This window comes from Chelon labrosus, assembly GCF_963514085.1.
Source record: "Chelon labrosus genome assembly, chromosome: 4".
NCBI classification, from domain to species: domain Eukaryota; kingdom Metazoa; phylum Chordata; class Actinopteri; order Mugiliformes; family Mugilidae; genus Chelon; species Chelon labrosus.
In genome coordinates this window covers 13,265,127-13,278,246 of record NC_140340.1, presented here as the reverse complement: position 1 = coordinate 13,278,246, position 13,120 = coordinate 13,265,127, and the positions used below count along the sequence as shown (strand labels likewise).

Here is a 13,120-nt window from a genome sequence, read left to right as displayed (position 1 = left end):
TTTCAGATCATTTCCAACACCACCAATGAGTAGCAAACTCCTAAAGTCAAAAGCTTTGAACAATAAGTACTTCCCAGCCAGGTTCATCACTTTTTGGGGTCTCTTGGAATAATTTCCATTGTTGTTTGCATGAATTGCATTGTATTTCAGTTTTAGCTAGTGCGAGAACTGATGCATATGTTTTCTTAATTCGCTTGCGTTTTGTCTATTTGCATGTATTGAGCTCTCTCTGCCAAAGTAATAAATCATTTTCAGAGCTTTTGGTCTACATAGAAGGTCAGCAGATGAGTTTAACAATGCGGTATTGACAGATGTCTTAAAATAAGGACACATCAAGCCAGCAACAAAGAAGTACCAGCAAAGAAAGCTGAATGTGACATCACCTCATGTCACCCACGTCTGGGTTAAAGCGCTGTACTTGAACACACTGCAAACACTACAGTAAGGTCAAAGGCCACCTGGCACATGCATCCTATGTGCCTGACTAAAAGGAAATACCTCTTCCATCTAGGGACTCAGGTCAGTAGGGATGGCCCGATCAAGTTTATTGCCCCTCAATCCGATACCAATCTTTTAATATATTAATCTTTTTATAATATTATATACTTGTATTCTCCTAGGTCATGTGTGCATCTTGTGACTGTAGCAAGTGCAGCATAGTGGGTTAGCTCGTACCGGAAACCTGTGTTCTCTGCTACAGCAATGGGCTGGTCATCCAATGCCATAAACTCTGCAACCATCTCTGTAATATTTTTCACCCCGATGTTATCTTGAGGAAAAGTTGTTTTAAACGTAGCATTAAACGTAGCGCTTGTTTCAGTTGTTTTTTTTGGTGCAGCCTTTTCGCCCAAGTCTACTCAGAGTATGAGTTTTCTTTTCTTGGTAGTACTGAACATGACTCACCGCTAAAACAGAGGAAGTCGTCGTCTTCTTCTTAATAAACTTTTTGGCAGCTTTGTCGCTAGCCAACTGCCATTAAAACAGAAGAGGAAGAGGACATTTTGACGCTAAGTGATGTGGTTTTGGTTTATGGCACACCTAAAATAACAACTATAAAAGATCAGGCTTGGTTGAAGCCCGATACCAATCTGATCATTTTAAAAATGCCTGGACTGGCCAGGATACCGATCGGACATTCCTACTTCCAACCTTTGTCTTTTGTTGTTTTATTTACTTTCATCACTACCATTTTTCTTCCCATGCACCGGTTCTGTACGTTGAATAGACATTCAGAGTGATCTTTGTCATCGACTCTTTCTGCCACCATTTAATCATGGTGAATTATTTGGAAAAAGTTAACAAATGTTTGACTAGACCTTAAGACTAATGTGTTAAACAGTCACAGATATTCTTATCATATTTGTAAAAACGTGGATAACTAGTGGATCAGTTTTCTTGAGAATACCGTGAATGACATGATTATATCAGTTATTCACCAGTACTCCAGCAGCACCAACACCAATGGGTGTGTTTGCTCATATACAGCAGGCAAACCAAAGCCATTATTCTACGCATCAATTAAGCTGAGTGAGCAAATTATCTTCCTGTTTTAGTCCAGGATCCTCTTTTAATAATTATGTCATACACAGTCCTTCCTCCTAATTGTACCTGACCTAAGGACAAATAGAAATCCAAATTTCCACCTCACAGTTGCATGTCAGCACCAACCGGTCAAGGTGCTGCTTGAGCCGTCTGTCCAAACTCCTAACAAAGACTTTGAAGGGATTTAATAAATGATTTTATGTGTATCACTTCTAATTTCCTGAATCAGTTCACAAAGTCCCACTTTGATTGGATTCATATCAATATCAATTCATTTGAAGAATTCAGTTTCCAAACAATTTTTCTTGCTTATGAAAGACATTTTCACAAAATTCTTCTTTGTCATCATAATTTAAAATCCAAAATGCTGCCATAGATCAGCTTTTTGGGCTTGACAATGCTCTCAGTAGAAGCCTTTGTGGTGTTTTGTCGAGACCAGTCATGAAAAAAAACTGTCCTTCGGCACCACAGTGAGATTTCTGACAAGAGGATTCACAAAATGGGTTATTTCTTTAATTTTTTTTTGTTATTTAAATCCATCCAAAGATTTTATGAATCGATACCGGATCTTTCACATGAAGATATGTTTTTTCAAACCTAGCCTTAATTCATATTATATATTTTGAGAATTTTTTCCTGAAGTTCCAGTGACCTTGACCTTTGATCACTGAAACAGTTCATCCTGGAGTCTGGGTGGACATCTGTGTCCAATGCAATGACATTCCCTCCAGGCATTCCCAATATTTTAAGTTCACAAGAATGAGACAAACCTGAGGTCACAGTGACTACCTAAAGGATAGTCAATAGGTCAAGGCTTGTATGCTTCTCCCCACACAGCCCCAAAACCTTATTTGTTTATGGGAAAAACTCATGACAATCAGTGATATGTGTAACTCTGCACTGCTGAATTCAGCATTTCTTAGTAACATTAAAAAATGTTCTAGATAAAACGTCTTGAATATCTGTGCTATTACCTTTTTATATTGTCTTCTAAAATAAATAAACACAAATTAAGTATGAAATTTTTATTGTAGATGGCAGCGGAGTAAGGTTTCTAAACCATGTCGCTGGCAAATGAAATTCCCCAGAGTAAATAACTGGGGTAAAGTGGTTGCTAGAAACACATCACGCTGATCCATTTAAATCATATAATGAAATACTGTTTCTTCAAACACCTTGGCCAAATATGCCAAAAATAGTACAATATCATTGACAAAACTATTTGTTTTCTATGTGTAGATCAGTTTCATGTTGACTTGATACGTGTGCGTGTTGTGACTAATTTAATTTGCTGATAGAGCTAAAACAGAATTTGACATAAAATGTATATATTATCGTTACATCAAGAAATCACTGACCTACTGTGGCTCTGAAACGTACAATCTTCAAGAGCTACAATTTAGTCTGCACATAAGGTTAAGTGCCACAGCCTCATCTATCCATTGGTTGCTGATGACAGGAAAACAAAATGTTTACGCCTGATGAAACTGCAATTGCTTCAAAATTGTCTATTACGTCCTGAAATGCATCTGTAAAAAAAACAACTCAGGCAAGCAAATTCAGCCTTCACCGTCTGCAGGCCAGCGCAAGTAGGGGATGTAATCAGGAGATGCAAAGTGCAGCACTGTAATTGCATCATTAGCTAAACCAATGACTCAGTCACAGCGACTTCAGCCTCGCCCTCCCCCCATCCCGCCCTCCTTGCCCCATCCAGAAATAGGGAGTCAGGCCTCAAGCTCTTTACTGTACAGCTGCTCAAGCAGAATAATTCTAACATGTTATGTGCAACAGTGCAAAATGTTAACGTTCCAGAAATATCCAACTGAGAAAATACAGCATTGATGAGACCATGCTATACAACTGTCAACAAGGCACTATTTAAGCGGGGACGTTTGTCTTCCAGGAATGCCAAGGATTTCATTTTGAAAAAACTAAAAACAGGCACACAATGGAATCATGTTGCCTGAACGTAATAGGAACAGCCCCGTCTAAAATGCTGGAAGACTATCACAGGGCAAACAACTGGCCTGTACCTCTCCAGACGCATTCATCATAACACAGGTGGACGCTCGTGATTTTTGATGATTTGGATTTTGATATGATGTGATTTTAACAGGAAAGATATCAAAGAACATCAGTCTTTCTTTCTGTTTAGTTGGAGAATGGTGGATGAGAAACCCACTTTGAATCGTTTCCTCAAACTGGACTGACCCAGCGAGTGCTGTTGCAGCCTTTCTGCACGCTTTGCTAGGAAATGACTGTTGTCTGAAGGTGTTAGAAGAGGCGGTCCCCCATCAGAGGAACGCTCACAGTACCAGAAAAAGAACTAGCCTTGTATTTCCTGTGTAAGTAAAGTGAAAGAGGTGAACACTAGCACCACTGATTCTTCCGGTTTTAATAGCCCAAGTGGGGATGACTGCATTATCTTAACAGGCGTCCTGTCAATGAGGATAGCTCATACTGCAAAATGCTGCACCTGGCACTCTTAAAATTACTAACACACACACACAGCTGTCCACGCATTTATGTTGATAAGTCATTCAAGTAATGACAGCTGTAGCAACGATATCAATGGGAGTTTAACCCTTAAGATTATTACTACTGAGGTGGTTATACAGTTAGATTCCTCGCTGTCACGGTGATGTCTCGGACTGATGGAGGACTTGGCCTCTCTGCCGCACTGTGTTAGCTACAGTCAGGGCATGCGGCAGCAGACTGACTGCGGCGTCTGCTGCTGAGGATGGAGAGCCTCTGGAGCTGACGTCTCAATGTCGGGTCACATCTGCAGAGCGGTCGCTGAGTGTCAAGATACCCCTGGTTTCACTTCGTTCCGAGTTCACGGAGCCTGAACGCACCGTGAGCGTGTAGTGAACGTTACCCCCGGGCTAACGTTACTCAGCCCGGCCAATTTGAGACGCCGACGTCAATCCATTTACGCCACGGACCTGAGGCTCAGCACACTTAGTGAGCTAATCACAGTTTATAAAAAAAAAAAAAAAATTGCACATAGCTACTCTTTTTAATATTTTACTCTGGTCCCAGTAGCTGTCGTGGCAACAGTGTAACGTTAATTTCCTAACCGTTGGTAGCTAGTTACCGTGATTAACGATAGGTAAACTGGTCCGCCAACATTAAATAGGAGGCTTGACAATATCTGAACGCTGTTATACCCATTTCGGGTGAATGCTGAGATTTATAAAAGTCTAAATAACCCACTCAGAGCCACCGGAGAGAACCAAAATGGTCTTACCTTTGGCGAAATTCTTCTCTTCCTTTCTGACTGTGTGAAGACCCTCCGGATTTTGTTGCTCTGACACAGCCACCACGCGCTGCAACTAGGCCCCGCCTTGCTGGCTGCGGACGAGCTGCCATTGGTTGATTAGAACGCAACTGCAGCCGGGTCGAGGATTCTCATTGGCCAGGGCACCTGCCAATCTATTCGGATTCCGCTTCCCGCGTTATAAGCAAGTAGCGCTCACAATACATTACATTATGCTGCCTATATTTAGGTGTCAACAACCACTGCAGGCATGTGAAGCCAAGTCACAGTGACCTCCAGTATTAATAAACACTCACTTGACAGTTCCTTACGTACATTTGTGAAAACAAATGTTATCTAATATAACAATCCTGTACTAAATCTGAGCTTTATGAAGGTGATGGCATTTCCCATGTGTGGATTCAACTGTGTTTTCGTTTTAGAGGCTGTGGATTGTAGTACTACTGGAATGTACACGCCTCTATTATTCTGACAACCCCATTTCAGTCAGTGGGCTAGGATAAATGACACTTTTGTTTTTAATTTAAGTTTTAACAGATCATACAGTTCAATTATCACATTCCTCATGTTGTTTTAACATAAACCAATCATTATAACAGTCATGTGACGGGATACCTCATAGTAAGACAAGGAGACATTTGTCACGCTCATGTTTTAATGACAGGTGACACAATAAGCAATCAAAAATAATGAGAAAGCAATCTAAAGAGTGCAATGAAACTAAATGAATCGATTAGAAAAGCATGTCCATTGATTATCCATATTGTGTTTCAGCACAAAGTATGTTTTATGAGCAACTAAGAACACAAAGGAAGACAATAATCGGTCAGAACATAGACAGACTTTTGTCTCCCGGGAAAGCATGACTTGTCTCTAGTGACTTTGATTCTTGGTGCCGGTTACGTTGGATTCGTTGTCTCAGTAGTACCAGGCTTATAGAGGGCTAGTGCTGCTTGCAGGATCGGAACAGTGAACATGGCTACAGTCAATCTTTCATAATAAGCGGAGCCTTGACTTGAGCTGCTACCTCAGCCCCCATAAGTTCCTCTACGATCGTCAGAGCAAATTCAAAACTGGTTCCTGGCCCACGGCTGGTGATGTAATGTCCATCCTTCTGTACTCGAGCCTCTGAATATTTATAGTGGTCTAAAAAAAGACAAAGAGCATAAGGATAATGGCGATGTGAGAGATAGAAATTGAAAGCCGCATGTGTCAGGCAATAGAGCACTGCAAGCACGAACACATGGATAATGTATCAACACTTCGGCTGACCCAGTTCTAGTATGTTCTGTCAAATTCCTGCATCCGCCCTCACCTCTGAGTGGTGTGCCCTCCTACTGCAGAGTGACATGATACTCTAAAGGTAACAAATAGCAAGTACAGCACCATCTGCTGCCTTTTACAAATAATTGCAGCTCACTAATTTTACAGTGTATTTTCATTACCTCCAGCCATCACCTTCTCCTTCGCGCCGGGATGTGAAGTGACTGTGCTGCCGTAGCCAATGCCATGTGCCAGAAGAGCAGTGGGACCTGCAGAAGGACAAAAGTTAATTTATCAGCTTCCAGTTATTAAGTGACACAAGAGCATGCTATGTTGCTTGTATCAGTTCTGCTTTTCATCTTTGGGCAGTTTAAAGGAGGTTACAAAGTCAAAGGGTAAAATCGGGTAAAATGCTATGTCCTCAAATAGCTCACTTTGAGTCCCCACACACAACGAAGAAAATAAAAATTATGCTTTTTACATTTCAGTTAATTGTGAATAAATGTTGTGTACAAAATAAAATGAGTGATAACAGCATGTCCTAAAGGTGTCCTCAACTGTATCACTGTTTCTAAGAATACACACTGTACACACACACACAGTGTACAGTTTCAGACTCTGCATCACATTAGAAAGAGAGGGGGGAGGAGAGGCTGAAGACAGTGACTGCTGCTGCATTAACTTTGCTAATGTCCTAGCACTGCAGTGAGCTCATCCAAAAACTGTTAATAAATAGAAAGTTATTGATTATGCTCCTTGGCTGGCTTCCCGTGCAGTCTAAAGATTTCACTTTCCTCTGGCAGAGCCGCAGACTGCCAGTTAAAGCCAAGCTACTCTTGTTACAGACAGTCCCCACCCAGAGGACGACAGTCAGGGAGAGGGAGACCTTCTGAGAGCCAGAGGCAGGCAGCGAGGTTAATGCAAAGAGAGCAGTGATGATGACAATCTGATGAATCCAGCATACGATGTACACACCTATCAGCCATAACATTACGACTGACTGGTCATAATCACTGGTCAAGTGAATAACACAGATTATTTATTTTTTATGGCTCCTGCCATGGGGTGTGGCATATAAGGCAGTAACAGAACATTTTGTCCTCAAAGCTGCGGTTAGAATCAAGACAACTGGGCAGGTTGTAGAATTTGAGGGACTCCAAAAAGGGCTAAATTGTGATGACTAGATAACTGGGTCAGAGCATCTCCAAAACTGTAGCAGTTAGTACCTATAGGACCTAAATGTAGTCCAAGGGAACATAAGCAGTGAACTGCAGACAGGGTCATGGATGGGCATGGCTCACTGATGCACGTGGGGAACGAAGGCTGGCCAGTGCGGACCGATCCCACAGACTATAACTATACTACTATATATCTAATTGCTGAAAACGTTAATGCTGATTTTGATAACCTCAGTCTAGCATCATACCTGGACCACAGAGTAATGGAAAAAGGTGGCATGGTTTGATGAATCACATTTTTCACGTTTTTAAATCTCGAGCGTGACCGGGTGCATTTAAGTCGCTTTGCTTGGGAACATACGGCACCAGGAAGCAAGGAACACCCCATAGTCAGTGCTTTGGAGGTGCACTTATTTTGCAACATCATTCGGGTGGTGGTACACCTCAAAGTAACATCTTTAATGTTTTGTCTGAAGCGGAGTTTATACCTCTGCGGGACATAGACGGCAGAACCTCCGCACGTAGCCTTCGCACGTAGCCTGCAGTGGTGTGAGCCATTTATACTTGTGCACTCATCAGTCTGGCTCGCTCTGTAACAATGCTTTCTGCTTCTCTTTCAACAATCGCAGAAATATTGCAGAAGACAAGTCATACAAACATTTCTATCTCCAAACCTCCTCAGTTAACCTTTCCTCAAAGTGTTGCATCTTCCGGAGAAGCAGACGAAAATACTAAAGCGTACTACAAAGTGGACCAATCACAGCTCTTGTACTCTGCGTCGCCGCGGCGTGTGTTTACATTTCTGGGAAGGTGCACGCCAGCTACAGCATTAGGGTCTGCATAGGGGTCTGCGTTGTCACCGCAGCCTCTGCGTCTACTTAACGCAGAAGTCTAAAGGCACTTTAATAAGTGTACATATTTCAGAGACATAATCTTATGTGTTTGAAAACCGCATTGGCTCAAAAACAGAAATATACACTGATAAACTTGTCCTGTCTGTATTTTTCCTCACATTATTAATCTGGTTTTCAGTAAAGCCCTTTATCAATTAACCTTTCTCATGTGTCAAGATAATAACTTTCATTTTAAGGCGGAATAATAAGTCTTGCAACGGGCACTCATACTGGCAGGTTCATTAAACTGTATATTCCTGTGAGGATTTTGTCTTTTCTAGGACACCCTTCAATCCACTTTGCCGAATTGGTTCCCTGTCCCTATTCAAAATGTCCTTCCAGTGTCCTTTCCCTGCATACGGAACCTGTCACATTAAAATGTCAGTGCTGGTGGGTTCTCTTATTAATCAAACCCCCTCACCCTTTCACTTCAAATGTCAAGGGAGTTCATAGTAAATTGCGACAAATTAATGAAGCATGACGTTTATTAATGGTGTATATTTTTCAAAATGTGGGCAAATTGGAACATCCATTAACTGAAGTATCACAAATTGTTCTGAATCCATTGTTTTCTCTAGACATTGCAAATCCATATTCTCTTTCCCAGCACAACATTAGTTTAGTACGTCTAAACCCAGAATATCATGTTTGGTGTTGTTTCTAGGTATAAATGTGTGTTATTCATTTATATTCTTAAATTGTCAACTGTTTTAATTTGATTTGCAAAACTGGCTGGTTAATCCCTTAAAATTAACTTACAGTGGTTGACACAACATGATTACAAACATAAAACTGTCCTATGTAGGCTGCCTTTTTTAAATCTAATACTAGAGCAGCAACATGATTTTTTCAAGTTTAACGTCATAACATATTTTAAGCTTTAACACGTAGAGAGACACAACTATCAGAGGTGGGTCACATTCGTCCCGTGTGTTTTCACAAACTGTACCTGCACAGATGGCTGCAATCAGGCCTTTTCTGCCATCCTGATCCTTCAGCACCTCCTTCACAGCAGGAGACTGCAAAAGAGCACAGAAACCAGGTGCACAGTTAGTCGTTTTAAGGCCAAGTAATTCCACTGTGTATACGCGGACACTGACTCTGTTCTAATAATGTTTTACACAAATCAGGCATGTGCTACAAAACGACTGCGTCGTCGTTCCAACAAAAGCACACATTTGCAAGACGAAAACGTCATACAGTTTAAATTAAACACGATCTTCTATCAGATGAGTTGTGGGTTTCACATTATGAAGGTGTTCTTCTTGCCTCCAGGGTCATTTACCATCCATCCACTCAATTTGTGGATTCATGTTTGTATGGTCACAGAGGGGTTGTGGTCACACTCAGGACGACGCAGTCATTTTAAATATAAAGTATAAAATGAATTCAGGAGACTCACACTGGTTATTGCTTAAAACTACCTATGTACTACCTGTATTTCATCAACTTATGTTTCATACTAGCACCTCACTGAGGCAATAACATGCGCCTTGGGTGAACAGATCACAAGTGGACAGCTCTAAGTGTGTCCATTCATCTATAAAAAACACATTTGGGAAGCATCAAAAAAAGAAATGTACACCTCATTTGCTATTAGGTGCTGAGGGATCCAGTGTCCATGTTGGCTATGGTTTATAGTAATAAGAAAGCTAATTTAAGTTAATTTGTTGGTGCAACTTCCTTGCTTTTGAGATACTAATAAGGATCCTGCTGCTGTAATGTATTTCAAATGTTTTTCATTTTTTAACATCATCTGAGATACCCAAAATAATAATGAGTGGTTTAGGCTCTAATTGTATGTGGAGTATTTTAGATATTAAACTGAAAATACTGCACCAATAAATCTTAACCTTGGAACATAGAGCAAAGCTGTGAAGCAACGTGTCGTCTGCTACAAGACATCTGTCACACGTAGGGGACATCTCAGGATACATTCTGTGTAACCTCTCTTTGGAGTAATGAAGACGGTGTAAGATTTTGAATTGGATTAGGCAGTGCCTGGCATTATCAGAGCATCTGTGAATGTGCTCCAAACTCTCTTCCCACAGAGTGTGCGAAATCTCAGTGCTCATTTCTTCTTCCCATTTTCTTTTTATTAGAGTGCAATTCGATGGATTGTAATGAGTCATATATATGAGATATCAGCTTTTCTGAGGAAGATAGTGCTGCTGTAATGTAATGTAATGTAATAAACTCAGAGCAGAGCCTCCTCACAGGGATAGGTCTATTTAATGGTGATGGAACATAAGTATTCAGTCATACAAGTAAATTCAGACCTTTCCTAATATTGACATCACTAAACCTGCATTGTCTTGCTAGAAATATCCACACCATTGCAGTTTGTAAGAGTATGTTTTTATCCAAAGTTGCAAGCATGACATTTGTGATAGAAAACCCTAGAGCTGATGAAAACATGAGTCATGTTTGAGTTTTTCTCACCTCTGCCAAATTCTGGGCCCCTGGCATTCCTCCTGGTAAAAGCACCACATCATAAGGGCCCTTGGAGACAAATGATAATAGATGGAGACTGACAAGGTTTGACAAAGCGGAATATCAGCCACTGATAAGATAAAAACATTTACAATAAAATATACTGAATTTGGCTTTGAAGCACCATGGAAAGTGATTTTTGACATGTAATCAAGGTGTCCTCGTTAAACAGGGAGCTGCACCTGTTTGCTGGCATCCTCCAGGCTAGCGTCAGGACAGATGACGACGTTTCTGCTGCACTGGACTGGCTCTTTGCCCGTCAGACCTGCAACCGTCACTGCAATCTACAGGTTTGGACAGTAGAAAGTGAAAGTGCAGCACTTTCAGCATGGTGGGACAACATGGCATCCTGTCTGCGCAGTACATGGCCGACGGAGACTTTTATTTTGAAAGATATCAAATAGCGGAGAGGTTTTGACATTTAACTTGCCCTCTGTCCGCCCACGCCATTAAAATAATGGGTGCGTCGACAGTTTGCAGACTGCAACACAAATAGCTGACTAAACTCTTGTTTTAAATGACAAAACTGCTTGGTTTAGCAGTGCTAGCATGTTATTGTTAACTTTAGCAGTTTAGCAAATGCCGTTTTATTGCCCTGTGCAAAATTGTCGTCTTTGCTACGACGGTTAACAAATAATAATACCGTTATGACCAGAAAACATTAAAATATTAGCAGTGTTATGAACCAACTGCAGGGGTGGCTATGTTAAATTCAAGCTATCAGGCCAAGTTGTGTGTGTGTGTGTGTATGTGCCATCAATAGCTAGCTAGCTGTTAGCATGTAGCACTTATGTCATCGAGCCTGCAGACGAGTTACAAACCCCGGCTCTACGCATGATGTCCACTGGGATAACAGTCTCCATCTCCTCTGCTCCTTTAGACAGGATCACCAACGCCCTCTTTCCTGCCATGGCAAGCCCGAAGTTGCGCGACTGTCAGGTGCAAAGACGCTAACTTCAGTGTGCAACTTCCAGCAGCGACTTGCATGCAGTGTGGACTGAGGTTTTGACGGGACAGGTTGCCAGAGTGCGCTACTATATCCCCCTTTAGAAGACTGTGCTCAGTGCTCTGACCTTAACGACACATGAAATTAAGAAATAAAGAAATATAGATAAATATATATAAATATCAAATACAAATAACATACAATAATATAAATGGCTTCTGCAGGGATAATAGAAACTCATCTAATCAGCTCAAAGTTGGGGATCCTAAATATATACGTACTCACCAAAATATTAGGTATACTAGTTAATATAAATGCATTCTAATGTAACACTCCTGCACTAGATCGATCTTAATGATAGTTTTAATGTCCAGTTTCTGTTGAAACCATAAAAGAAATGTGGTAATTCAACTGTATGATCATTTTGGAGCATGTAGTTTGTGATGCTCTTAAACTGGATGGAATTAAACACAAAAGTGTTTCTGTTATTCTGCCCACTGACTAAAATGGGGTTGCCCGAATAGTACAAACAAGATACAATTCAATAGTGCCACAAATCACAGCCTCCAAAATGAAGACACGGCTGAATGGACAACTCTCCAGTTATTTCAAACAAATGCTGAATCCCATAACCTTCATGAAGATACCATTATGTTAGAATTAATTCATTTTCACTAGCATCCCTGTTGAAGTGGCTTTCAGAATACTCATTGTGAGCTATGTGATGTTTTGCAAATAAATATTTAATCCAAATAATAGTTTTGAGTGAATTGGAGACACGAAGCCATTAAATTAGATATCCTGTACTGATAAAAACAAAACACTGACAAACAACACAGACTGACTTGAGCGTTCCAGATGTTTTAATTATATGCATTTTGATTTAACACCTTGTCAGTTTGTGTGTTTAAGCCAGGGGAAATCAGAATTAAAATCAATGTATTTTATTATATGTTGTGCACGAGAAAGCAATTTAAAGCTGCTTTTTGTGCTATTAGTGGGCACTTGTGAGATAAGATTGCCAGCACTGTGCAGTATAACCACAAGAAACAAAAAGTCTTTCCAGTCAGTGATAGTTAAGTTGCAATATTAAAGCAAAGTGCTTTTAAAAACCGGCAATATCCTCGTTTATCCAGTAGGTGGAGGCATTAACCAAAGATTCAGGAAGGGATTTCAAGGGAGACTCAAGATTGAACAGTATGTTTCCCACTATCTAAAATGTAGAGACAAAAATGTAACTTTGAAGGTAACAACATATGTAACAACATATTCTTAAATAAAACATTAATTTGCTCAGTTAATCTCAAACTTGTAATAGATTGCACGGATCAATTCAAAGTGCAAACAGAGTAATTTAATAATGAATGTGATTTTGGAAACATCTCCATGCAGCAGGTCTCCAAGGTCACCAAGTTCTTCAAGATCTGTTTGTCTAAGAATGTCTGCACCAAACTATTAAGACACTGAGGGAATGATATTCCAGTGTAAATCCTCGACTTAATGTCTGGGGCTTTAGTGTGCAGGC

At 40.5% G+C, this 13,120-nt stretch overlaps 1 protein-coding gene across 1 annotated transcript; it reads right to left on the bottom strand.

Moving 5' to 3' along the window:
- Positions 1–5,357: 5,357 nt before the first annotated feature.
- park7 (parkinson protein 7) lies at positions 5,358–11,683 on the bottom strand. Its single transcript, XM_084543894.1, has 6 exons — positions 11,471–11,683; positions 10,832–10,933; positions 10,599–10,658; positions 9,106–9,175; positions 6,268–6,354; positions 5,358–5,968 (listed from the first exon to the last, which is right to left on the bottom strand). The coding sequence occupies exons 1-6, from the start codon at positions 11,558–11,560 to the stop codon at positions 5,808–5,810; spliced, it is 570 nt and encodes a 189-aa protein (XP_084400020.1). The 5' UTR covers positions 11,561–11,683; the 3' UTR covers positions 5,358–5,807.
- Positions 11,684–13,120: the final 1,437 nt, after the last annotated feature.